The sequence below is a fragment of the Symphalangus syndactylus genome, chromosome 22 (assembly GCF_028878055.3).
Source record: "Symphalangus syndactylus isolate Jambi chromosome 22, NHGRI_mSymSyn1-v2.1_pri, whole genome shotgun sequence".
Taxonomy (NCBI): domain Eukaryota; kingdom Metazoa; phylum Chordata; class Mammalia; order Primates; family Hylobatidae; genus Symphalangus; species Symphalangus syndactylus.
Window position 1 is genome coordinate 12,686,288 of NC_072444.2, and position 23,910 is coordinate 12,710,197.

Sequence of the window (23,910 nt, forward strand, 5' to 3'; positions counted from 1 at the left end):
ATCAAGCACTTTGGCAGGGACCTCTGGGTTCCTCTCCCGTACGCTCCTCAGCTCTCCTGGGGCCCTTCCACCTACTGCAGGTCTGCCTGATCCAGGGTCATGCCCAGGCCTACTGCCCGGGCATGGTGCAGATGTGCCCTGGCATTCCCCTGTCAGGTCCCCTCTTCTGAGCGAGGGGCAGGCACACAGGCATGGCCCTGTTCATGGCCCCCTGTACTTGTCCAGGTACCCCAGATACTCCAAGCAGAGGGAGGTACTCTACATCCCTCTACTCCAAGAACGGAGATCCACCCCACGCCCAGCCACCTGTGAGACTGCTATGTTCCAGGGCTACCTGGCCCCCTCACCTCCTGCACTTGAATTTAACGCTCAGCAGTTGCCATATTGAAACGCTGGATCATTTTCGCTCTGAATTAGTGTGTTGTAAGTGAAGTCTGATGGGCTAGTGCAGCATGCCTGGGGACTTGGAGCCCGGGTCCAGTCTGCCTCCTGCTGCCTCCAGGGACGGGTTCTCAGCAGCCCACTACCTGCACTGCCGCCCTCCACTGAAGCAGGCATGGGGAGGAGAGGGGGATGGAATCTGCACACCAAGTTTTGGGGTGGCCCCTGAGCATCTGTGAGGGTCTGCACTTTCTGCACAAGTCTCCCTAGGTCCAAGTACGTGTGACATTGAATAGCAAATAAAAAACACCATCGTGGGTTGAGAGTCCACAGAAGAAAGGAAAAACTTGTGTTCCTGCATTTTGAAAAGGGCTCCTGTATTTTCTTTTTGCACTGGGTCCTATAAAGTAGGTAACTGGCCCTGCCTGAGGATTGGGGAGACATGCAGAACCCCCAGAAATACAGTGCAGGCATGGGGGGGAGCTCAGATGAGGCCTGCCCTGTTGAGTTTCTGCAAGTGAGAGGAGGGAGCAACGGCTTCTGGGGTCTCCTGGGGTTCCAGGGCCCAGGCAAAATTAGAGGAGGCTGCAGTGTGAGGACCCTGGGACATGGAGGTCCCACCACAGGTACCCTGAGCTCCAATGCTGACCTCTCCTGGGGTGGCCCCATGCTCTGAGCCGAGGCCCGCCCTTCTGCCAAGCAGAGTGCCAAGGGCCAAGGCCAAACCCCCGCTCCAGAGAGGCCTGGCCCCGAGCAGCAGGCCAGAGGTGGTGGGTGGGCTCCTGATGGCCTCCCTGGCCCCGGCCGCGTGGATGATAGGCTGGGTGAGGTGGGCTCCTGGCCTTGGCTTTCACACACATCACGGGGAATGAAAAGCTCACAGAGGCCACTGCGGAGTGCAGGAGGCCAGGTCACAGTTCAGTCAGTGATGAAGGCCGCTGGGGGTCAGTGACAACTTGGACTAGAAATCAAGCTGTGGTCAAGGTTGGGACTCAGTTTGTGGCCGCTTGGGGAGTCAGGTTGGGGCCTCTCTCTGTCTCGTTCACATCCGCCAAGTCCTTGGTGTGGGTGCTGGGTCTGAGTCACAGGAGGTGCTCAGTAAATGCTCCTAGAGGAATGAATAAATGAGTGGTCCGCTCCCGGGGGGCGGGGCATGGCTGGAGTGCAGCCCTGGACACTGGACGATTTGCATTTTCCATTTAGCCAGACTTGGATTCAAATCTTGGCTCTGCTTCTTACACCCTGAGGGGGATATTTAACCTCCTTTTTGCTGTTTCTTCAGCCATACAATGGGGAGAATAACAGTACCTCCCTCTCAGGCTGTTAGAGAATTCACTAAGACAAACCTGAAGTGCTCAGCTCCGCAGCTGCCTGTGGGAAATGCTGCAGTGTGTGGGAATGAATGTGATTGTATCAAGAAGACCTGCAGACCCCCCTCCCCTCAAAGACACTCGCAGTGTTCACTGTGGTTATAAGACTTCAGGCTTTAACATTTTTTTATGTGTTTTCTGTATTTTCCAAGATTTTTTCATTGTGCTCATATTATTTGTATCACAGGGGCAAGCAGCAGGAGGCAGGGAGGTGGGTTCAATTAATGTGATTAATTGAGAGTATTGTTTAAATAGACAATCATAAAAGGAGGTCAGGCAGAGTTGGTTCCCCTCAAGCATTCACTGGGGTCCCAGCTTCCCAGAGGCCCTGACAGCATTTGGGCCCTGTGGCCTCCCCACATGTACCCTTGTCCTGGATATGCCCCTCCCCCACATGCACACCTGCCCTGCATGCACCCCCAATGCACCACTGCCATGTACGAACCCTTCTCTCCCATGCACCTCTGTCTTGCATGCACCCCCCACATGCACCCCTGTCCTGCATGTACCCCTTCCCCACATGCACCCCTGTCCTGCATGTACCCCTCCCCCACATGCACCCCTGTCCTGCATGTACCCCTCCCCACATGCACCTCTGTCCTGCATGTACCCCTCCCCCACATGCACCCCTGTCCTGCATGTACCCCTCCCCCACATGCACCCCTGTCCTGCATGTACCCCTCCCCCACATGCACCCCTGTCCTGCATGTACCCCTCCCCACATGCACCCATCCTGCATGTACCCCTCCCCCACATGCACCCCTGTCCTGCATGTACCCCTCCCCCACATGCACCCATCCTGCATGTACCCCTCCCCCACATGCACCCCTGTCCTGCATGTACCCCTCCCCTGCATGTGCCCACCTTCAGATCAGACCGGCACCAGCTGAGGGTTTCTGGTAAGACCTGCAGGTGTACTGGGGCCTCTGTCACAGGCTGTCCCAGCTCAGCAACCAAAGTCTGTCCCTGCCACCATGTTAGGCCTCTCGCCTTGTGTGCCCACCCCCACCATGTGCATGTGAACACACACCACCCTCACACAAGCATACACACACTTCACAGGCCCCCACCTGCTGCAACAGACACAGACTTTTCAGGAACTCCTTTTGGGGGGACCAAGGGCCACCTGGTGGCGTGGTCTGAGGGAGGCTGCAGGGGGAGGATGCTTAACCCCTACCCACGCTGCTCTTCTCATCTCTGGCCAGGAAATCCTTCCTTTTCCTGGGGATCCCCAGACACCTGCCACGAGCTCCTGTCCACTGGGTTGATGCTTCCGGAGGGCTGAGGCCTCCAGGAATCCAGGACTGATGTGACAGAGTCAGCGCCCCAGCTCAGAAGGAGGTTTCCCAGCTGGGAGAAGCCTCAGTGATGTCTGGAGGGTCCCATTGTCTGACAGATGGGGAAACTGGCCCGGGAGAAAGTTGGGCCTCCCCAGGTCACCCCAGGAAGAAAGGTAGAAGTGGAGGAGGCAGCCTCACCCAGTGGAAGCACACAGCAGAGAGGGCAGAGGAAGCCAGTCCTGGTCAAACTTCTCTGGGGTCTGGGTCCCTCGCCCATCAGACAGGGGCCACTCAGGCCCTGCCAGCTCCGGCTGTGATCTGCAGGGAGCTCCAGAAGGATTCAGGGAGCTCCAGGTGAAGCCCACATAGCTCTCTGGGTTGTGAGGAAAGGAGGATGCAAACAGGGAGCGTCCCCAGGGGCCTAGGTTAACCCCCTGCAATCATTTCTGTCCTCTTCTTCCTGTGGGGTTAAAAAATAGCCTCCCATCTGCTGGGGCGGGGTGAGCCAGCCTCCATCTGGGGCTGTCAGGTCCCTCCTAGCTCAGCCTTGGGCAAAGACCTGCCCACTCCAAGCCCTCAAAGACCAGGCTTGGCTGCTTGTGGTGAGCTGGCCCATCTGGCAGGGTTCTCTCTCCCTTTGACTCAGCACTGAGTATCTGCACCCACTGTGCTCAGAGCCACCACAGGCCTAGGAGGCCATCTCTCAATCCCTGCTCTCCCATTTCACAGACGGAGAGGGTGAGCTGCCCAGGGCACACATGGAGCCAAAACAGGGACAGGACCCGGCTGCCCAGCTTCTAGGCCAAAGCTTGTCCTTGTTTCTGGGTAGTGCTGGGACATTGCCCCATCGGGTAGCAGGCAGTGGGTGGGGGGGTGCAGTGCCTTTGCACCCCTAGATGACAAGGCCTAGGGCCCACAGCTCTCTGGAGCGCCCTCAGTCTTCTTACCTGTAAGATGGGAGACAGCCATCCCTAGCTTCAGGGTTACTGTGAGGACACACAGAGACGCAGAGGGTCTAGCACGTGGTGAGCTCCGTGGGTTCATTATTAACGAGTATGATGTCTACACAGGCCTGAGGTCCAGAGCACCCTCAGACCACAGTGACCTTTGTGGCTGTTTTGGTTGGAACTAAGCACCCGGGCCTTAGACCATAACGTGGGGAAATAGCTGAGTAAATGGGTATTTTCAGCATTGGATGGAATCAGTGAGGCCTTGGTGTAGACAGGGCTTTTCTCTGGAGGAGGTGGAATACTGCCCCCCGGCTTTCTGCCAAGCCGAGAAGTCCAGGCTGCCGGTGGGAGTGGGGCTGGAGAGCAGCTGTGGGGAGGATGTGGGGCGGTGTCCAGAGCCTCTCAGTGTCTATACTGGTCTCAGCAACCCCAGTCCCAGAATCTGTCCTAAGGAAGGAACCAGGGATGCAGCTAAGACATCCACGCAGGGTGTTCCCTGACAGAAATCTGGAAACCCCCTAAACAGCCCATCACAAGGGAACTATGGTGGTCCATGAGTGGGGTGCGGAATGGGCTTTCCACACCCCGGCCGCTACCAGGCTTCTCCAGCAGCCACTTGTCACCTGCCATCAGGGAGGCTTTAAGAAAACAGGAGAACACACATACACACGTGTTGGGGGATTTCAAAAACAAGTTTAAAGGACCCCATACTGTATGTTCCCAACACTAAAAGAAAGGAAGGAGCGAAGGGAGGGAGGGCGGAGAAGAGAAGAAGCAGCTAAATCTATACACACAGTAAGAAGAGCAGAAGGCTGAACACCCAGTGGGAACCATTGTTCTGGGTAGCAGGATTATGGATGGTTTTAATTTTCTTCTTAATAATTTTATTATTTTCCAATTTTTCTTTAATGAATGTGTATTATTTTTATAATCAGAAAAAAATGTGTTTTGTTTTAAGGAATGGGGGAGTGGTTTCGGGGTTGTTCTTCCCCTTTTATAGACTCTGAAACTGAGGCCCAGAGTAGAAACAAACAGCATTCGTTCATTCACTCAGCCATTCATTCACTCACTCATTCATTCATTCATTCATTCTCAAATGCTTCTGGGAACCCCCCTAAAGCCAGACTCAGTTTGAAGCCCCATGCCAAAGAGCTGAAAGGGGCCCATCTCCGTTCTCAGGGAGGTCACAGTCAGGGAATGTAAAGAACACAACAGCAAGTCCTTACAACGCATTCAGACAAAGGGCCATGGTGGGGAGGGGAGAGAGAGAGGGCCAAGTCCTCCTGGGAGTTTTAGAGATGGTCTCACAAAGAGGGAAAAGTAAGACAGGGCTTTGATGTATGAGGAGGAGTTCAGCAGTCAGAGAATGGGGAAGCACATACCCTGAAAAGGAGCCGGGGGCTGTTAAGAGAGAGAGGATCCACAGTGTTCAGGGGAATGGGTGGGGAGATAACATTAGAACATTCCATGAGCCAAGTCTGTCGAAGGCCTGGAATTGCCTGGCTCTGCTGCTCAATGGTTATATGACTTTGAACAAGTTACTAAGCCTCCTGGGCCTCGGTTTCCTCATCTGGAAAATGGGCTAACCACCTCACTGGGTTATTGCAAGAACCAAGTGAGTTAATGAGTGTAAAGCACTCAGCCCAGGTCTGGCATATTGAAGCGGCTAGGAAACTGTCTGCTTTTATCATTTGCTATGATTTACGCTTTACCCTGTAGGCATTCTGGGAGCCAAAGAGGGTTTCTAAGCTAGCAGTTAATGTGAATTCATTTGCTTATCTACTTCACTCATTCAATAGACATTTATTGAGATCCTAATAAGTACCCAGGAATGGTTTTACGTGCTGGGGATGAATTTGCCAGATAAAATACAAGACTCCTAAATTATTTTAATTTCAGATAAACAATAAATAATTGCAATATTTGGGGCAACTTTATACTAGAAAGGTGTTCATTATTTATCTGAAATTCAATTTAACTGGGTGTTTTATATTTCCTTTGTTAAATGTGACAACTCTATCTGCGAATGTAACACCAAGCAAGCGAAAAATCCCTGCCCTCCTGCAGCTGACCTTCTGCGAGAGAAAAGAGACAATTCATAAGTCAAGCTATTTGGTATCAAGTGCTAATAAATGTGCTGAGGAACTGTCAATCAAGGAAGGGAGATATATTCGTTTCCTATGCCTGCCATCATAAATTAACCCACTTTTAGTGTCTTAAAAAAAAACACGCATTTATCATCTTACAGTTCCAGGGATCAGAAATTCTCTATGAGTCTCCCTTGGCCAAGATCAAGGTCAGGGCAGGGCTGTGTTCCTTGCTGGAGGCTCTGGTGGAGAGTTCGTTTCCTTGTCTTGTCCAGCTCCTAAAGGCTGTCTGCTTTCCATGGCTCATAGCCCCTTCCTCCGCCTTCAAAGCCCACAGCTTTGAGCCACGTTTTTCCCACGCTGCCCTCTCTCAGGTTCCCTAATCAGTTTCCACGCCCCATCTCCCTCTGGCGGTTCTTTTCTTCCTCCCTATTCCATGTGTGAGGATCCTTGTGATCATATGGGGTCCACCTGGGGAATCCAGGATAATCTCCCATCTTAAAGTCTTTATCCTTCATCACATCTGCAAAGCCCCTTTTGCCATATAAGGTAACATAGCCACAAGTTTGGGGATTAGGATGTGGACATCTCTGTGGCCATTATTCTGCCTACCACAGGAGACCAGAGAAGGCCTCTTGGAGGAGGCAGCAGGGACCTGAATGAAGTGGGGAGCTGAGCCAGGCAGACAGAATGGGAAGGGCTTTCCAGGTAAAGGGCGGCACAGGCAAAGGCCCTGCGGTGGGAGTATGATGGGCATATTTGAGGGCAGGGTGGCTGCAGCAGGGTGAGGGAAGGGCAGAGTGGAAGGAGACGAGATCAGAGAGGTGGAGGGCGGCAGGTCATGTAGAACCCCATCAAGGCTGGCTGGAAGGGGAGAATCAGCTCTCTCCTGCCCCTTAACTGCCCCCAAGCCCTGCCCCTCAAGTACCACCCTGTCCTGCTAAGCTGACACCCATTCCAAGAGTACTCATGTTTTAATAAGAAACTCTGTAAGGCCGCAAGGGCTAAGTCGCTAATGTTTAGGCCCAGCGATGGACAGTAAAGAGATATTTTATGGCAGAGAGGGGTACAGTCTCACCTCCCACAACACCAGGGAACTGGTGATCTTCCCTAACATCAAAGGCCAAACTCTTCTTAGAAGTATTGCAAGATGAGAAGGAAGAGGCTTTCCCTGCAAATGAGGGATTCAGGTTAGATGTTTAAAAGAACTTCCTTTGTGCTGGCAGAAAACTGTCAGTTAAGGTTGGTAACATCTGGGAGCCTAGGTCCTGGCTGAGGACCGTGCCCTCAGGGGGCCTGACATTCAGGGACCAGTGGAGGTCCCACGATGACCCGGGGGAAGAATGAGTCCTGACCTTGGACTCCCCTGGGCCCCAGCACATCACATCCCCTCTCCAGACCTGTTTTTCCAACACAAGGGGACTAGCCTCAGAGATCTTCGGGGGTCCTCCCAGCACTGGCCAGCTGTTCCAGGGCTCTTATTTCCTAAGACAAAAACCTGGTAGCTGTGTGTTTGGCAGGCTACTTAACCTTGCCGAGCCTCAGTTTCCCCATTTGTAAGTGGGGATGATCATAGAACCCCCTCTTAGGATGGAGCAAGGATGAAAAGAGTTAAGCTGTGTGAGTTCTCAGAACCGTGCCTGGCGCCATGAGCACCCCATCAGTGGGAGCTATTGCGATGAAGATTCTAACATCCTCAGGGTCTTGAAGCCTCAAGTCCACGACCCTGTCTCCAGGAGCCTCACATTTGCTGGCTGTGGGATTCTGAGTCTCCAGACACCCCCCTCCACCCCACTGCCAGCATGCTCCCAAAGCCCTGGCCTCCCCCACGTGCTGGGTGGCATGCCTGCCCCACAACCACATGAAAAGTCATTCCCCCAGGGTGTCCCCACACCTGGGAAAACCGGCAGTCTGCCCGGCGCTGGCCCCGCCTGGTGGCTGGAACACCGGGCAAGATCAATGACGCCCGGCTCGGGTCCCAGTGCTGCCACCTTGTTCCAATCAGGGCTGGGCGCCTTCCGCTCCGGACCCCCGCCCAGTCCTGAGCCGCTGCCCCCTCCTAGACCCTACCCAGCTGCCCACATTTCCAGCCTGTGACCTCTCAGGAGCGGTGCCCACAGGCTGGCTCCACAGTGGCTGCAGCCTGCCTGGACTTGGGTGGTTGAATAACATGCAGGGCAATGGGCAGGCTCCGAAGAGCACCAGGCTGGGAGGCGGGAGCCCGGGTCAGGTCCTGGCATTAGGGCACCGCTGATGCTGACCCCCCCCCCCCCACTCTAGCCTCAGTTTCCTGCACTGCATGTCAGGCTACTTAGACTCACCCCATCTGGCTCTCAGGGCTGTTGTGGGAGAAGCAACAGAGAGAAAGGGCAGTAAGTGTTTTAGGAACTGGGGATACTGGCAGTGCAGAGGAGTGGGGAGAAGGCAGGTGGGTAAAGCCAGTTCCACTGTGCAGTGGGCCCTCTTACCAGCCCCTTTCTCCCTTCCTGGATCCCTCTCAACTCCCTGGTCTCAGCTCGCGTGTCACCTGCTCTGACAGACCTTTCCTGACCACCCTGTCTAAAGTATTGGCAAGAGCCCCTCTCTCCCCATCCACCCAGTCACTCTCTCTGACTTTACCCCCATCTGTTTTCTTGAGTGTCCCAAGACACTATCAAATATTGGTGTGCTTATTTCTTTGCCTCCTTGTCTGTCTTCTGTCTGCCCCGCTGGAATCAAAGCCCCCAAGGAGCTCCATGGCTTTCTTGTCCATTGCTTGTGTCCCCAGCACCTAAAATAGCCCTAGGTGCCTAATAAGTGTGTGTTGACTGCTTGAATCTAGTGCCAACTCCTTTTCCTCTGTCTGTTTCTTACTTCTCCTTTTCCTTTCCATCTCATATCCCCCCTCATCTAAGCTCAGAGCTGCTAAGGGCAGGACTGGGAACCTTTTCCCCTGAGGACACGGATGGGGGCAGGGGCAAGTCCAGGCCTCCACGAGCTAAAGGGCCTTCAGATCATCCAGCCACCCTGGATCTGATTAAGGCTCAGAGGTGAGGCAGTGAGAGGGTCCCCCACCCCAGGTCTAAGGACATTCAATGGGCTTCTGGAAGCCCACTCAGGTGATAAATGTCACATTCCTGCCAGTGGAAACTTATGCCAACAGCAAATGACAGAGTGCCCAGTGTCTGAGCCTGTCACCTGGACTTGCCAAGCAGGGAATCCAAAGCCTGCTCTAGCTCTGTTTGGCTGTACCCACAGCCTCAGCACCTCCCCAGCAGCCAGGACCCTGTAAGGAGGCAGGGACTCAGCTCATCACACAGGGCTGGCATCACTCTGGGAGCAGATCTCCCAGGCAGCATCCTCCAACCCCAGCCAACCACCCTGCTGGTCCCTTGGGATCAGCTGTGGACCCTGGAGCCACCATTCTGTCTTTTGTTTCCATGAAGTCTGAGCTCCCCACACAGCCAGGCCAGGAAACACAATCTGGGATCAGGCTGCTGAGGTTCAAGGCTCAGCTCTGATACTCACCTAGGGTGTGAACTTGAACACGTTTCTGACCTTGCTATGCCTCAGTTTTCCTACTGTTACAATGGGGGTGATGATAAATGTACCTAATACAAAAGTGGCTCTGGGGATTCAATGGCGTGTGTGAGTGTACATAACACTAGTTACTATAATCGAGGGGCCTGGCTCCTGGGGTGAGGTTGCTGCACAACTTTCGCATTGACAGAGCTGGTTCAAATCCCAGCTCTGCCCCTTCCTATGTAGGTGCAAGGGACTTCCTCGCCTGTAAAGTGGGCCCACTGACACATACCTGGAGGGCTACTGGCGGGCCATAGAGGAGTGCTTGGGGAGCGTGCTCAGAAGGGGCTGTTACCTAGAAGTGCTTACCTAGGTGGGGGTTGCCGTGATGAGGACAGCTGCAAGGGCCTGCAGAGATTCAGCTGAGAGTGTGATGGTACACAGGACCATCTGGTTGAAACAGTGCAGCTTTGCTGCATCATGAATAGTTGTACAATATTATGCACATTTGAGCATATTGTCAATTTTTTCAGAGGTTTGGGGCAGGGGAACTTTTTCTATTTTTTATCTTTTGCTTTCCTTTAAAAATATTTTTAAACATGTAAAATATACGTACAGACGAATGTATAAAATATAAGTATTGTTTAAAGAAGAATAATAAAGCAGACATCTATCTACCTACCACCTGGCTTTAAAAAACAAAGCACTAATGGGACCTTAGGGCTCTCACCAGTGTCCCCTCCCTGACTGCATCCCTCTCCCTACTCATCACAGGTGGCAAGTGGTGGGGACCACTCTTCTGATTTTTTTTGTTGTTGTTGTTAGATACGGAGTCTCACTTTGTTGCCCAGGCTGGTCTTGAACTCCAGGCCTCAAGTGATCCTCCCACCTCACCCTTCCAAGTAGCTGAGATTACAGACACAAGTTACCACGACTAGCTATGATTTTTGTATTAACCATTCTCTTGCTTGTCTGTCTGCTTTTTGCCTTCAATGTCATTTTCTATTTATAAGAGCAGAAATTCTGGGACAACCTGAAAGACCAACAATAGGGGATGTGACTTGCTGGAGCTCTTGGAAATAATTTGTTCTCCCCATTTCATAGATGAGGAAACTGAGGTTTGGAGAGGGCCAAGGTCATGCAGATGGCCAGGTGGGAGCCCAGAGCTGGTATGCTCTGAATCACGGATGATTGGCTCAGAAATGGAGCTCTGCAGTCGCTCTCTCATTTGTTCAATACGTGTTTGCTATGAGCTGAGCGTTTGAGACACTAGTATCTGGTCCAGCCCCTGCCCCAACCAACACTTGAACTCCCTGCACAATATCCTGGTCCCAACTTGCTCTCTACCTCTGAGGGGATGTGTCCCTATTCCAAGCCAGCTCTCAATGCTTCTATTCCTGGTACGGAGCCCCCAGCATCCCTGTGGTCCCTGCCACCTGGGAGCTCTTCACAGATCTGCCAGAGGAGCTCTTACCCCGCAAGCCTGCTCTCCTCCAGGACAAAGTCTCCAGTAGCTTTAATCGTTCATCATGTGACATGGTTTCAGTGCTCTTCCCCATGCTGAGGTCCCTGGGGGTGTCACATGGCCCTAACAGAGGGGGCTCAGGATGAAGCCCAGAGAGACCATGTGTTGGCCTAGGGCATCTCAACCTAAACCCAAACTGAGGTCTCTGGGCCCTTAGTCTAGTGCCCTGCCCTTCCACCCATGCCGCCGTGGGGCACCCTAGCTGCAACCCTCCCACTTCTCCCCTCCCACTGCCTTTCTCTGGACCGGGAAGACACGCTCTCCTTGTCCCCATTGAACAATGAGGGAGCGGGTTAAACTCAGATGCTGGGGAATGGTTTGGAAGCCCCAGGGGGGCAAACCACCCAGAAAGTCTATGCCTCTGAATTGAGGAGAAACAGAAACTTCCACAGCCAGTGTTCGACTCCTCCCAGAGCTGATCTGTAGAACAAATCCAAAGCTCTGAGCCCTGATTCCATGCCTGCCCCTGTGTGTAAAGATTTGTCCACACAATGGTCTGTTGTTTATACAACTGTGATGTGGATTTCTGCCCGTGTATGTGTCCACACCTCTCATATAATGGGGCCTATCTGTGCATCTATCTGTGCATCTATACCAACAGGTCCACGCAAGATGATGCAGACAGATGCATCTCCTAGGAGTATCTTTGCGCACACCTGCACTTAACTGTTTACACCTGTGGCTGCACTGTAACAATGCTGTCCTCCATGAGGGCTTGTCCATGTGGGTGTGAGCTGCCAGTGAGTGTGTGTGAGAGAGACTGTACCCATGAGCATGGGTGCTGTGTGTGAGTGCACACATGTAGGGTATAGATGTGTGTGTGTGTGTGTGTGTGTGTGTGCACCGAGTGCCCAGGGTCCAGTGGAGACTTTCCCATCCTAGCCTTCTACTTCATGTGCCCCTCCAGTCCTGGAGTCTGGTCTTTCCTCCTCATTTTCCAGCCAAATTATAACCCCTGGAAAAGGGGCCTTTATTACGGAAACACTGACACAGCCTAAATGCGATTGGGGAGAAAAGGGTTGCTGCCATCCCCTGGCCCACTTTTGTCTAAAGAGAGTGTCTTAGTTCACTCTGTGTCGCTATAACAAAATACCTGACGGCCGGGCGCGGTGGCTCACGCCTGTAATCCCAGCACTTTGGGAGGCCAAGGTGGGCGGATCACGAGGTCAGGAGATAGAGACCATCCTGGCCAACATGGTGAAACCCCGTCTCTACTAAAAATATAAAAAATTAGCCAGGCGAGGTGGCGGGCGCCTGCAGTCCCAGCTACGCGGAGGCTGAGGCAGGAGAATGGCGTGAACCCCGGGGGGCAGAGCCTGCAGTGAGCCGAGATCGCGCCACTGCATTCCAGCCTGGGCGACTCTGGCAGGTTCCGCATCTGGTGAGGTCCTGGACTCCCTGTTTCCAAGGCTGTGTCTTCTGGCTGTGTCCTCCGGAGGACACAGAACATTGTGTCCTGAAGTCAGAAGGGCAAAGAGGGCCTAATCCATTCATGAGGGCAGAGCCTTCACCACTTAATCACTTCCCGAAAGGCCCCCCACTGCCTCTTAATACTACCACGATGGGGATGAAGTTTTAATGTATGACTTTTGGGAGACATTCAAGCCATAGAAGAGGAACTTTATTGCCTGCCAGGGACCCTTAGCTGTGATTTCCAGGCCTGGACACTCAGGGTGCCTGACAGGCCGCCTGGGCTAGAGGGGGCGGGACAAGGACAAGCTGAGCTGATGCTGAGGCCAGATCCTCCGAAGGTTTGTGCAGAGGCAGCCGGGCCGGCTGACAGGAGCCTCGGAGTCAAGTCCAGTTGTCAATAAGCACCTTCTGTGACATTGGGTAAATCTCTGATCCTTCCTGGGCCTCGGTTTCCCCAGCTATGAGATGGGGAAATGAGCAGACCTGTTGTAGATTAATATGGAATTCTAGAATGTTGAAGACAGAGAGGCCTCCTGGGGCTCAGGTGTGGTCCAATGCATTTATCTCCCTGAAGGGGAGTCTGAGGGCCAGAGAGGGAAGGAACTTGCTCAAGGTTACCCAGCAAGGAACAAGGAAATGGCTCCCCTGGATCTAGCAGTTGGCTCTATGAGCCTCAGGCCCAGGCCTGGTTATAGGACATGGCAATCTATGGGCTCTGTTCAACCCTGACTTTCATCAAGAATTTAGACTCTTTTGAGTTTATCAAGGTGCCATATCCAACTGCTTCCCAACCAGTGAGGGTGGCAGAGGAAAACTGCAGCATGAGAGAGTGGAAGAAGACACAAGGAAGGACTTCCAGATGTTTAGAATGAAGAGCTGTGGGGGAGGGGACAGGGCAGGGCTCCAGCCACATTCCAGACCAGACTCAAGGCAGTGACCTGCATGGAAAGAGCCAATAAATTTACAAGTGGCACAAACAACTATAAAACTGAGACTCCATCCCCAGCCCTATGGATCCAGGCCCAGGTCCACTGTTGCCCAGGCCCTCGGTTTGACACTGACTGGAGAACCTTCACTTCTCCGGCCTCAGTTATGCCTTCTGTTATCTGGGAATAGAGCAGCCTAACTGTGTGTATCCCCATCCCCCTGGGCATGGTGAAGATGTAATAATGCAGAACGTAGAGCTGCTAAGAGCACTCACTTTGGAGTCAGGGAGACGTGAGTTCAAGTCTAGGCTTCCTCGCCGTATGGAAGCCTCTCTGAGCCTCAATTTTCCACATCTGCCCAATTCACAAAGTCATTTTGAAGTTCATCTCAGGTGATATAAGCAAAGTGGCTAGTAGGCACTCAAGAAACCCTACTCCCCGGGATTGGGTACATGGCAGGGGCCAGGAGAGACGTGACAATTGGTGATGGGGGAGGGATTTGTGGTCAGGACTGGCTATATAATTTGGGGGGCCCAGTACAAAATGAAAACGCAGGACCTTTGTTGAGCAAGTATTCAGAAGTTCAAGGCAGTGGTGGCAGGGCATTAGAACAAGCTCAAGACCCTTCTGAGACAAGGGCCCTGGGCGACTGCATGGGTCACAGGCCAGGAAGCCGGCCCTGCCTCTGGTATATCTGGAGTGGCTCAAATCCAGTTCAGGTGGAGGAGCTGAGGCTTCCCCCACCACACTGGGGGTCACTCCCTCTCCCCAGGATTGCAGCTGGGACCGTGAACGCTGGCCCTGTCACTGTCAGTGAACATCAGAGGCGGCATAAAAGATCCACTGTTCCCCACCTCCGTATGCCCATTTGTATCTCATGCCATGCGTACAGCACATAGTTGATTTCTTTCCGCAAAGGGCTGCACTTTTTTTTCTTTTCCAAGGGCGATGCTGGAAAGCCATGTGGCTTTTATTGCTGGCAGGAATGTCTGAGGCGTTCCTTCACCACCACATGAAATAGAGCCGCAATCTTCATTTGCGTAAGGCCAAAGCCCCCAGTCTCCTCCGAGCCATCGGCCTCTGAGATTAATTAAGGCTTCACAAGGACTGACAGTCATTAGGACCTTTTCGGGGAGGTGGAAAATCCCTAATGGGCCTGGCTGGGCCCAGAAGCTGCTGGGTGGGCAGTGGGGAGAGGACGGCCTGCAGGAGAGGAAGGTGCGGAGTCAGCGGGAGGTAGCTGGAGAGGGAGGGGGTGCAGACTCTGTCCCTGGCACAGGCTGTGACCTTGAGTGAGACTCTTCCTCCCTAGGCCTCAGTTCTGTCATTTGAGAAATGGGGATTTGGATTTGGTATCTCAGAGCCCTTTCGAGTCTGACATTGTAAAATTCCGAATCCTGCCCACAGTTCTTCTGCCAGGATTCTAATTCTATTCCATGACTGTAACTTCGAGCATCTGGTTTTAGTCCACAAGAATAGAGTGTAGTGGTAGGCAACGTGGGCTCTGGGGCCAGGCTGCCTGGTTGGAATCCTACCTCTGTGGCTTCCCAGCAGTGCCAACTTGGGCAAGTTACTTGAGCCCTCTAAGCCTCAGTTTTCTTTCCTGTAAAATGGGAGTGATAACTGTCGCTACTCCCTAAGAATACTGTGAAGCAAAAATGTGTGTCAAGCAACAGCCATTCAGAAAAGCTCTTTCCCTCCCTGCCTGCCAGGGCTGAACCCCACCCTGGGGGAAGGGTACATGTTTCCCAGAAGCCCCCTTAGCTCCAAGCTGCCCAGGTCCCTCTCACCACTCCGTGCCTCCCATGTTTGATGGTTCTGCTCTGTCAGGTAGCTCTGCATGCACCTGCTGCTTTGGACGGAGAGCTCTGCGCTGAGAGCAGCAGTCAGAGTGCAGACCGCCCCTCCCTGATCGAGGAGTGGGGGTGCTGGAAGGGCTCCTGAGAACTTGTTTGAACTTCTCAGATTCTGAGGCCCACAGAGGAAAAGCTCTTTACTTTCAGAGCCTGGGTTTCCCCATCTGTAAAATGGAGAGAATAAAATCTCTGCCCTGCAGAGGCACCTGAGGGTGAGCGACAATTGGCGGAAAACTCCCAGCATGCGGCAGGTGTCCAAAAAATTAGGGCACTTATTAGTCATAGACCAATGATCAAAGTCACAGACCAAATAATTGTCTTCTAGAAGCATTTCCCTGATTTACAGATGACAAGAGTGAGTAGCAGGGAGGGTGGTGGGAAGGCCCCACCAAGTGATGGGATCTGAAACCAGAAACCCCTTCCCTGGTAACCGATGGAGCCGGTTTTTCTGCTCTGCGCTCCCGCAAGAGAAGTCTCTTTTCTCCGTCCTTGCCTCCCTTTCTCTCTCCCATCCTCAAAGCAGAGCACCCTCTGACCACCCACCTGCAGAACAGGGTGGGGTGGGCGTGGAAGGATCCGAGGTCATGTGGACGCAAGGGAGCTGGCGCCCCGCGGGAGGTGGAGAGGAGGTGGGTGGGGAGGAGGGGCCTCGGGTCACGACGAAACCCTGGGGTCCTGCGGAACCCGCTTGGCATGTAGAGGGGCCTTGAAAGTGCACCCCCACATTCAGATGCAAACACTGAGGCCCAGAGGGAAACACATCTGACTAGCACTTCCCCTGGGCGAGAGGCACTGAGAGTGGCATCAGGGCGCTAGTGTGTGAGGCCCAGGACTGGGCTGCAGTCTCCTGCAAGGCAGAGGTCCTGTCCAACTGCATTTTGCCTTGAGGTGCTTGCTCCTGGCCTTGCTGGAGCTCCTTCCAGATCCTGATCACGCCTCTCCCCTTTTTGGGCTTCAGTGTTCCCATCTGTAAACTGGGGACTACTGCCAATCCTGCCTCCTCGCAGACTGGTTCTGAGGCCAAAGGACGGCAGGTGGTGGGTGAACCTTGGCTATCACAGGACCCTCCCGAATGACCCTGGCAAGTCCTTCCTGACTCCCTGCAGATTTGAAGAGTTTGCTGATTTCCAAGCCCAGGGCTGCTTAGCAGGATTTACCACCCCACCTCCCTCTCCCCCATCACAATAGCTCTTTCCTCTGTATCTAGATGCTAGCTCTTCCCATTACTCAGCCACTAGGAGGAGAGTGATGACATGCTTGGCCAGGTGATGCCTTCATGCCCCATATTTTGAGCCAGAGCAGGCTTTTAACCCGGGTCCGGCCCTCTCTAGCCTGGCCGACCTGGGACAACGTTCCTCTTTGCTTACGTGGGCATAACACCTACCACATACGACGCCGCGGGGATTGAATACCATGAGTAATGCCCCCGTGCGGTGCCTGGCACAAGGTAAAGCCTCAGCACCCCCAGCTGTTACTGTTCTTCCCATTTTACCCTCGGGGGCCAAGGCTCAGGGGAGCATGGACACCAGGCAAAAGTCTCAGACCGCACAGGCAGCATCTGGGTCCTAACACCCTTACCACCCTGCTCTCCCCTGCTCCTTCTCCCTCCCCTCCAAGTCTGGCACTTTCCAAAAAGAAAGAAAGATCTCTGTAATTTGAGAAGCACATTTGTGCTCCCACACATTCTGAATCCTTCCAGAGAGGCTGCCCAGGAGAGATGACCCCAGAGCTGGACTCTCTGGAGCTGGACCCCCGGCCTGCAGGAGACAACCCCTCAACCCAGATACATTGCCATTTTTCATTAACATTTCTTGCTTATATGTTCAGAGATCATTATCTGAAATCAGGACGCAGATGAGTCCTAGTTTACTCAGCAGCATTTTCTTTCTGTTTCTTCAAACAATCCATCATCAATCACAATGATGCCCCTCCCCTCCTAGAGGGAATCCTTAATCCCCCTCCCGTGAAATGGAGTGGTGAGAATGACCTCCATTGACAGAAGAGGAAACTGAGGCTCAGTGAGGGGCATGAATGTCCCCTTTGAGTTCTAGGGCACTGGGCAGGAGATAGGTTTCACCACCGGTCCCTCTGGACAGGGGCTTTAGGGCCAGGCTGGGAGAAATTTTCAGTTCTAGAAGAGAGTCCTCTGCCTTCTTCGCTGGACTAGGCTCCTGTGTGATTCAGGATATGGGGAACAGAGGCCTCCTGGGAAGGAAACAGGGTCCCTGGCAGTGTCCGCTGAGGCCCAGTTGCTACTCAGGAAAGGGTCTGCCTACGGGAGGGTGGCCGGCTGGGGGCGAAAGTGAGGTTCTGAGAGGAATGGTCAGACGGGCAATCATCAAGACCCAGCTCCGGCTGCCCTGTGATGGTTGCTGGAAACCCCACTGTGAGCTGACTCCACGTGGAGGTAGGTCACAGCCAGCCCTTACCTCCCCCAGGCAGCCCCTGGGTGAATCGAGGGATCAGGACAGCATGGACTGGCTTGGAGTCCTGGCAAGCTTTGAATATGAGAACTGGACATTTCACAGACGGAAGTGGGAGGCCCAGAGAGGGGAGGGGTGGGTCAAAGCCCCCCAGCAAGGATTGAGAGGCCTTATTTTTTCGTAATGACAGTGATGGCTCCCCGAGGCTGGAGCACCCTCCATGTGCCAGGCCTGTGCTAAGCACTTTACACACAATTCTCTGAGGGGCCACTATGAGTGCCCCCACTTTACAGATGAAAGAAATAAGGCTCAGAGGTTTAGGCAACCTTCCCTAGAGCGCTGTGGGTGAGGGAAGACATGCTCAGGCGGAGGGACTGTGGACCCCAGCTCCTTCCATAGCCCATGGACCTCTTAAGCCGTTTCCCAGGGCACACCTGCCCCTTGTCTGGTATACCTGGGGATCCCTGCCCAGGCGCCACAGAGTCCCCATGAATCACACCTGCCCTGGGAAGCCGGCACCCTCACTGCCAAGAACGCACTTAGAGCGCACTCCTAAATGCCAGAGGGAGACGAATCCCCTTCCTGGGGTAAAGGAGCTGGCTCTATTTGCCCGGGGATGGGTTTACCTAGCTCTAAGTCAAGGTAGGGTAGGGGAGTGTCCTGACATTCTGCTTCCTAGCCCCGCTGTGGACAACTTAGGGTGCTCTTAGGTGGGGGCCACTGGGGAGAAACTGGGTTGTTTGTCCATCGAACTGATGGAAGAGGGAGAAAAGACGACGGTCCATGCCAACTGGGGAAGGGCGAGGGTGTCTGCATGCCCCAGGTGGGGGAGTGGGAGCTGTCCCTCCCATCAAACAGACGACAATGTTTGTTGGTCCGGGTTGGGGAGGAAGCAGGTGGAAATTGAGAACAAGCTAGCCTGTTCTGTGGGTCTTCCCCGGGTGCCTGAAAACGCGAAGGCAGAAGGCGTCCATCTTATCAGACGTGAGGAAGGCGGCCTTGGTTTGACACAAAGCCATCGGTTTGTCCGAGACCTGGCCGCATGGATGGCAAGGAAAGGGCAGCTCCTCGGGGGCGGTCGCCGCGCCTGCACCCGGGGCCGCAGCTGGCGAGCATCTGTAGCCCAGCCCCGCCCGCACCTCCGAGGCTGGCGGGGCGCGGGCGCCAACTAGCGGCGACTCCTGCCACTGTGCCTGCCAGGCGGCCCGGCGACCTTAGTCTGGGGACTCAAGGGCCTGCACCCGCCCCACCCCCCCACACCCGCCCCCCCCCCGCCGCCCTGGTCCCTTGGATCTGGTGCCCACGGGAAGCCAGCGCCCTACGGAGAGCCGGAGCCGTGCCAGGCCCTGCGCCAGGTGCCAGGGCCCACAAGAGTCCCTCATTCTCTGGAAACCTGTCTGTGAACCCGTCATAAGGGGAGAGGGAGAAATCAGGCGGAGGAACAAGCAAAGGGCATGGTGCAAACCGAAACCATTCGACAAATGGAATTTACCACCACTTGAAACAGCGGGTCATGGTCCCGCAACCGCTCCAGGGCAGCACGTGTTGCCCGCCCCGGGCCAGGGCCGTACCTGGCCACGACGCGCTGGGCCTTCTCGGAGACGTTCCCGGAGGTGGCAGCGCCCAGGCTGGATCGCTCGCTTTCCTCTAGTTCTGCTGCTCCTGCCAGCGCGTCCGAGGGCGCGTGGGCCTGGGTCCGCAATCGACAACTGCCAGGCGCAGGCTCCCTTAAAAGGTTCAGTAAGGGACCTTTGCCGTCCTTGCCTTCGACACGGCCTGAGGGCGTGATATGAGGCCCCGAGGTGGGTAGGGGCCAGCTCTCCCGGTGGTCGGGGTGAGGCCAGAGTCCTTCGCCCCTGGAGCGCACGCGGGGCTTGATTTCGTTTGGCGAAGACGAAATGACGCGCGCTGAGCCGGGGTCAGATCCATGATGAGACCTTGCGGCCACCGTCGGATCCTAAGCTTCTTTGCTTCCGAGGCTTGGAATTCATCGTTTTGCACCTGTCGAGAGCCGGGGGCAACGAAAATCTAGCCCCGTCTCCAAAGCGGCGGGGAGGCTCAGCACGCGTTCGTTCCCCAGAGTCTAGGGAGGTGTCTGGGGCGATAATTCGGAATGATTGTGGCTTGATCTTTCCCGTTGCCCTCCCAGCTGTAGCCGGCCCCTAGGCCTGCTCGACTGACTTAGGAGGCGGGAGAGGAAGGGGTTGTTTGCAGTGAAGCCCAGGAGAGGTTGGGCCACGCGGCTGGGAGTGGGAGCGGGGACCCGAAGCCGGACGGGCAGGCAGTGCCTTGGCGAAGCTGTCCGCGGTCCCTGCGGCGCAGCCGGAGCGCACGGGCCCAAGAAGAAGTGGGGTTGGACCCGCGGAGGCCACTTTCCACCCACATGGAGAAAGAAAATTCTCTCCTCTGAAAGCGAGGGCCCTTAGCTTTGCAGCCACTGCTGTTTTTCTTTCGCCACCGACGCGCGTACCGTTTCACGATGCAGGACCGTGGTTACATGCGTAAAGGGGAAAAAAATCAGGAAAACCCATTTTGCAGGCTTCGTCGTGTTTTTCAAAGAGCCACAGGCCGCCACAACGAAGAACGACGCCGCGAGGCCTGCAAGATCCTGAAACTTGTTTTGAGGGGAGAGCAGAGAGGAAAGGGGTTGTTGGCCCCAGGCTACTTAGGGTCCCTAGGAGACTCCCTTCCGCCTGTCCCCGGTTTGGCACAGGGACCACCGAGGCTGGGACCAAAGCCGCGCAGGGCTGGGAGCAGCAAAGGCCGCCGGCCGGGCGTGGACGGCGCGCAAAATCCCGTGTGGGTGGAGGCTCTTAGGTCAGAATAATGTGCGGGACGACGAAGGTGTGTAACCTTTTTGGGGCGGCTCCCAGTGCGGCGTCACCGGCCCTGAGACCCCGCGGCCCCCAGCCCGGGGTGGCAGAAGGCACAGGCCCGAAGCAGCAAGAGCTGGGGAAGCCCGGCCGCGGCCAGCGGGGAGGAGGAGCGAAGGGGGTTGCGCCCCAGCGTCAGGGAGCTACGACCCGGGAGAGGGCGGCAAGGGCGCCTTCTGTGGGACCCGGACGTTCTAAGCAAATTTCTAGCGTCTGCCCCGGGCTCCCAGAGCTCTCGGGGGCCCTGGGCTGTGGCACCGGGGCCTCCTCCGCGGGGTGGCGCCTTCCGCCCCTCCCCGTTGGGCGGCCCCCGGCAGGCCCCGTTCCTCCCCGCGAACGCCACCGAGGTGCACGCGATGGGGGCTCCGCCGATTGGCTGTGCGGCGCGTCGCTCCGCCGGCCCCGCCCCGCGGGCCCCGGGGGTACTAACCCCGCGCGGGCGGCCGCGGCCCCGCCACTTGATTCTGGAGGATTTGTTCTGGGGCTGCGGCCGCGGAGTCGGGGCGGCCGCGGGCGAGCTTCGGGGCGGGAGGCGGCGGCGGCGGCGGCACAGCCCCGCGCGGGCCCCGCCGCGGCCCAGACAGCCGGGACAGCCGCGAGGGGCGGCCGCACGCGGGGCCGCGCGCCGAGGATGCGGGACTAGCCGGGCAGGCTGCGGGCGGCCGTCGGGCCAGCGAGGCCTCGCAGCGGGCGGGCCCTGGCGAGTAGTGGCCGGGCGCCGCCCCCTGCGCCCTGAGGCCCCGGCCCCGCCGCTTCTGCTTTCCCGCTTCTCGCGGCAGCAGCGGCCGAGGAGGCGCCCGCGCCGGCCGCCCCCGGGGGAAGCCGCGCCGTCGCCGCCCGCCCGGCGCCCTGACGGCCGCTGTTATGCGTATTCCCGTAGACCCAAGCACCAGCCGCCGCTTCACACCTCCCTCCACGGCCTTCCCCTGCGGCGGCGGCGGCAAGATGGGCGAGAACAGCGGCGCGCTGAGCGCGCAGGCGGCCGTGGGGCCCGGAGGGCGCGCCCGGCCCGAGGTGCGCTCGATGGTGGACGTGCTGGCGGACCACGCGGGCGAGCTCGTGCGCACCGACAGCCCCAACTTCCTCTGCTCCGTGCTGCCCTCGCACTGGCGCTGCAACAAGACGCTGCCCGTCGCCTTCAAGGTGAGTGCGGGACCCGGGGCGGGACGGCGCCGGCCCTGGGGCTCCGGGCGTCTGAGCTGCGGGAGCCAGAGCCTCGGGAGCAGTGGGGAGGGGAGGTGCCCGAGACGTCGCGGAGACACCCGGGCACCCGTTTCAGTCTCGCTGCGCGCTCGGCTCCGGGACCTCGGCGTTCCGTTTTGGATGCGCCCTGCAGGAATGACTTTTAAGGGGGTTGCCCCGCTCCACCTGGGTTTTGGGGCGCCCTGCGTAGAGACGTAGGTGCGGAAATGGGCGGATGGAGTTTTGCACCCCCCTAACCCGGATCGCTCAGATACAGCCCTGCGGGTAACGGAGAAGAGGATCCTGGGACCGGGGCAAGGACACCGCGGGTGGGGTGCGAACGGTGAAAGGGCCTACCCTCCGCCGCCAGCACCCCTCCTCCCGCGTCGCTTCGCGAAAGCTTCCTGCTCACACCCTCGGGCTTCCGAAATTTTACCGGACGGCGCTAGGCCGGGATCGGGGCACTGCTCTCCAGACGTTTGCTCGGGGATATTATGCGTCCCGAATGGCGGGTTGAGACTGGGGGACCCCTAACGCTGGCAGCCCCCAGCCATTTAGAGGACCTTTTTCTTTATGCCAGGGAGTAGGCGACTGTTTCATTTTCATTTTTTTAAGGGGGCAGCGAGATGAAACGAAAACGCCTCGGTTTTCCCCTAAACCTCTCACAGCTGCCGTGAGAAAAGGGCAGGGCAGGAAGGGCCGGCAGCTGGGGGTGGTGCTGCCCGAGGTGGCTGGAAGCGGCGGCCGCTGGCCGCTGAGGCGGTCCCTGCTCCCATTAAGACGACTCCAAATGGGAAAAAAAGGAAGAGTGGCTCTTTGAGGTCTCCCGGGTGACATCTTAAAATACCAGTGGGGGAAATCTCACCGGGAGGGGGGGGAGGCCCGTGTGACTTTAATCGTCAGATCGGAGGTTTTACTGTCACTTGGAGCTTAAAAGGAGTCTTTGAAATTAAAAGAAGACAGGATGTTGACAGGAAATCTGGTCTTTTTAATCAGATCCCAAACATTTTCTCCTTGAAATTTTTACCATATGGACCCCCAGTCCCTGCACGCGGCGGCCACGTTTAAATGGTTGTGACTCTGTTTAAAGTCTGATTCTTTTTCAAAAGGCATCTGCCTCTCCGTGCTCCTGGGAGTGGGGGATTTGGGAGAGATGGTGTTTAGGGGGACATCGCCACCCCCATCCTGCAATTCCTGGCAGGTGCATCCTTCCATTATCAAAAGCCCCACTCTCACTTTAAAGGGGTTTTCTGGGTGACCTTTTTCAAAACACCAGTGAGTTTTGCACTCTGCATTTTCTCTGCATAACGAATTTAGGCTCTGCAGAGGCCAATAAACTGGGCCTGGTCCACATGTCAGGGCCAAATTTCATGCCCTAAACAGCTCTTGCATAAATGGAGTGGGGGTAGCAGCCCTGTTGTTATTATTGTTGATACTCTTTTTCATTTGGAGACTTCGTTGCTAGGAGCGTGTTGATTCCTCTTTCGCTGCAGCCGAAGACAACAGGGGAACTGCACCCCACATCATAATGACTGAGCTGACTCACAGCTCTGGCTTAGATTTCATTGAAAGGATGATTTCTTGGGACACAGTTTATGTAGGCAGTTGATCTAGGATTTTGGTGTGGAAGCTCAAGATTCCATCTTCTTGTTTTCGTGATATTTGGGGGAAGGTCTTTATTGTTTTTAAGCCTCTTTCACTCTGCACTGGAGAAATACGCAGTGCGCCTGGGACCTAGGGGAGCTGCCCAGCCCAGCCCCTCCCCTCCTTTCCCTGGCCTCCCTCTTCCTTTCTAAGCTGTCCCCCTGCATCCCCCCGCCCCGTGTCTTCAGGTGGTGGCACTGGGGGACGTGCCGGATGGTACGGTGGTGACCGTGATGGCAGGCAATGACGAGAACTACTCCGCTGAGCTGCGCAATGCCTCAGCCGTCATGAAGAACCAGGTGGCCAGGTTCAACGACCTTCGCTTCGTGGGCCGCAGTGGGCGAGGTAAGTGGAAGGGAGGCCTCGCCAGTTCAGCATTGGCAATGGCAGGGGCAGCAGGGAAGGAGGTTGAAAGAGGGGCCTTAGAATCCCGAAAAACAGGTCTCCAGATGCAGCTCTGTCTAAAAACAGCAATTTGTAATCCTGTAGGATATTACAG

The 23,910-nt window shown here is 55.8% G+C and overlaps 1 protein-coding gene across 6 annotated transcripts in view; it reads left to right on the forward strand.

Moving 5' to 3' along the window:
* RUNX3 (RUNX family transcription factor 3) overlaps positions 1–23,910 on the forward strand; it is a 65,946-nt gene that overhangs the window by 14,192 nt on the left and 27,844 nt on the right. For all 6 annotated transcript variants that reach the window (XM_063631153.1, XM_063631151.1, XM_055260969.2 and 3 more), the window contains 2 exons: positions 21,466–21,728; positions 23,600–23,756. In XM_063631153.1, coding sequence (XP_063487223.1) covers positions 21,466–21,728; positions 23,600–23,756 — 420 coding nt within the window. The remainder of the gene's footprint in view (positions 1–21,465; positions 21,729–23,599; positions 23,757–23,910) is intronic.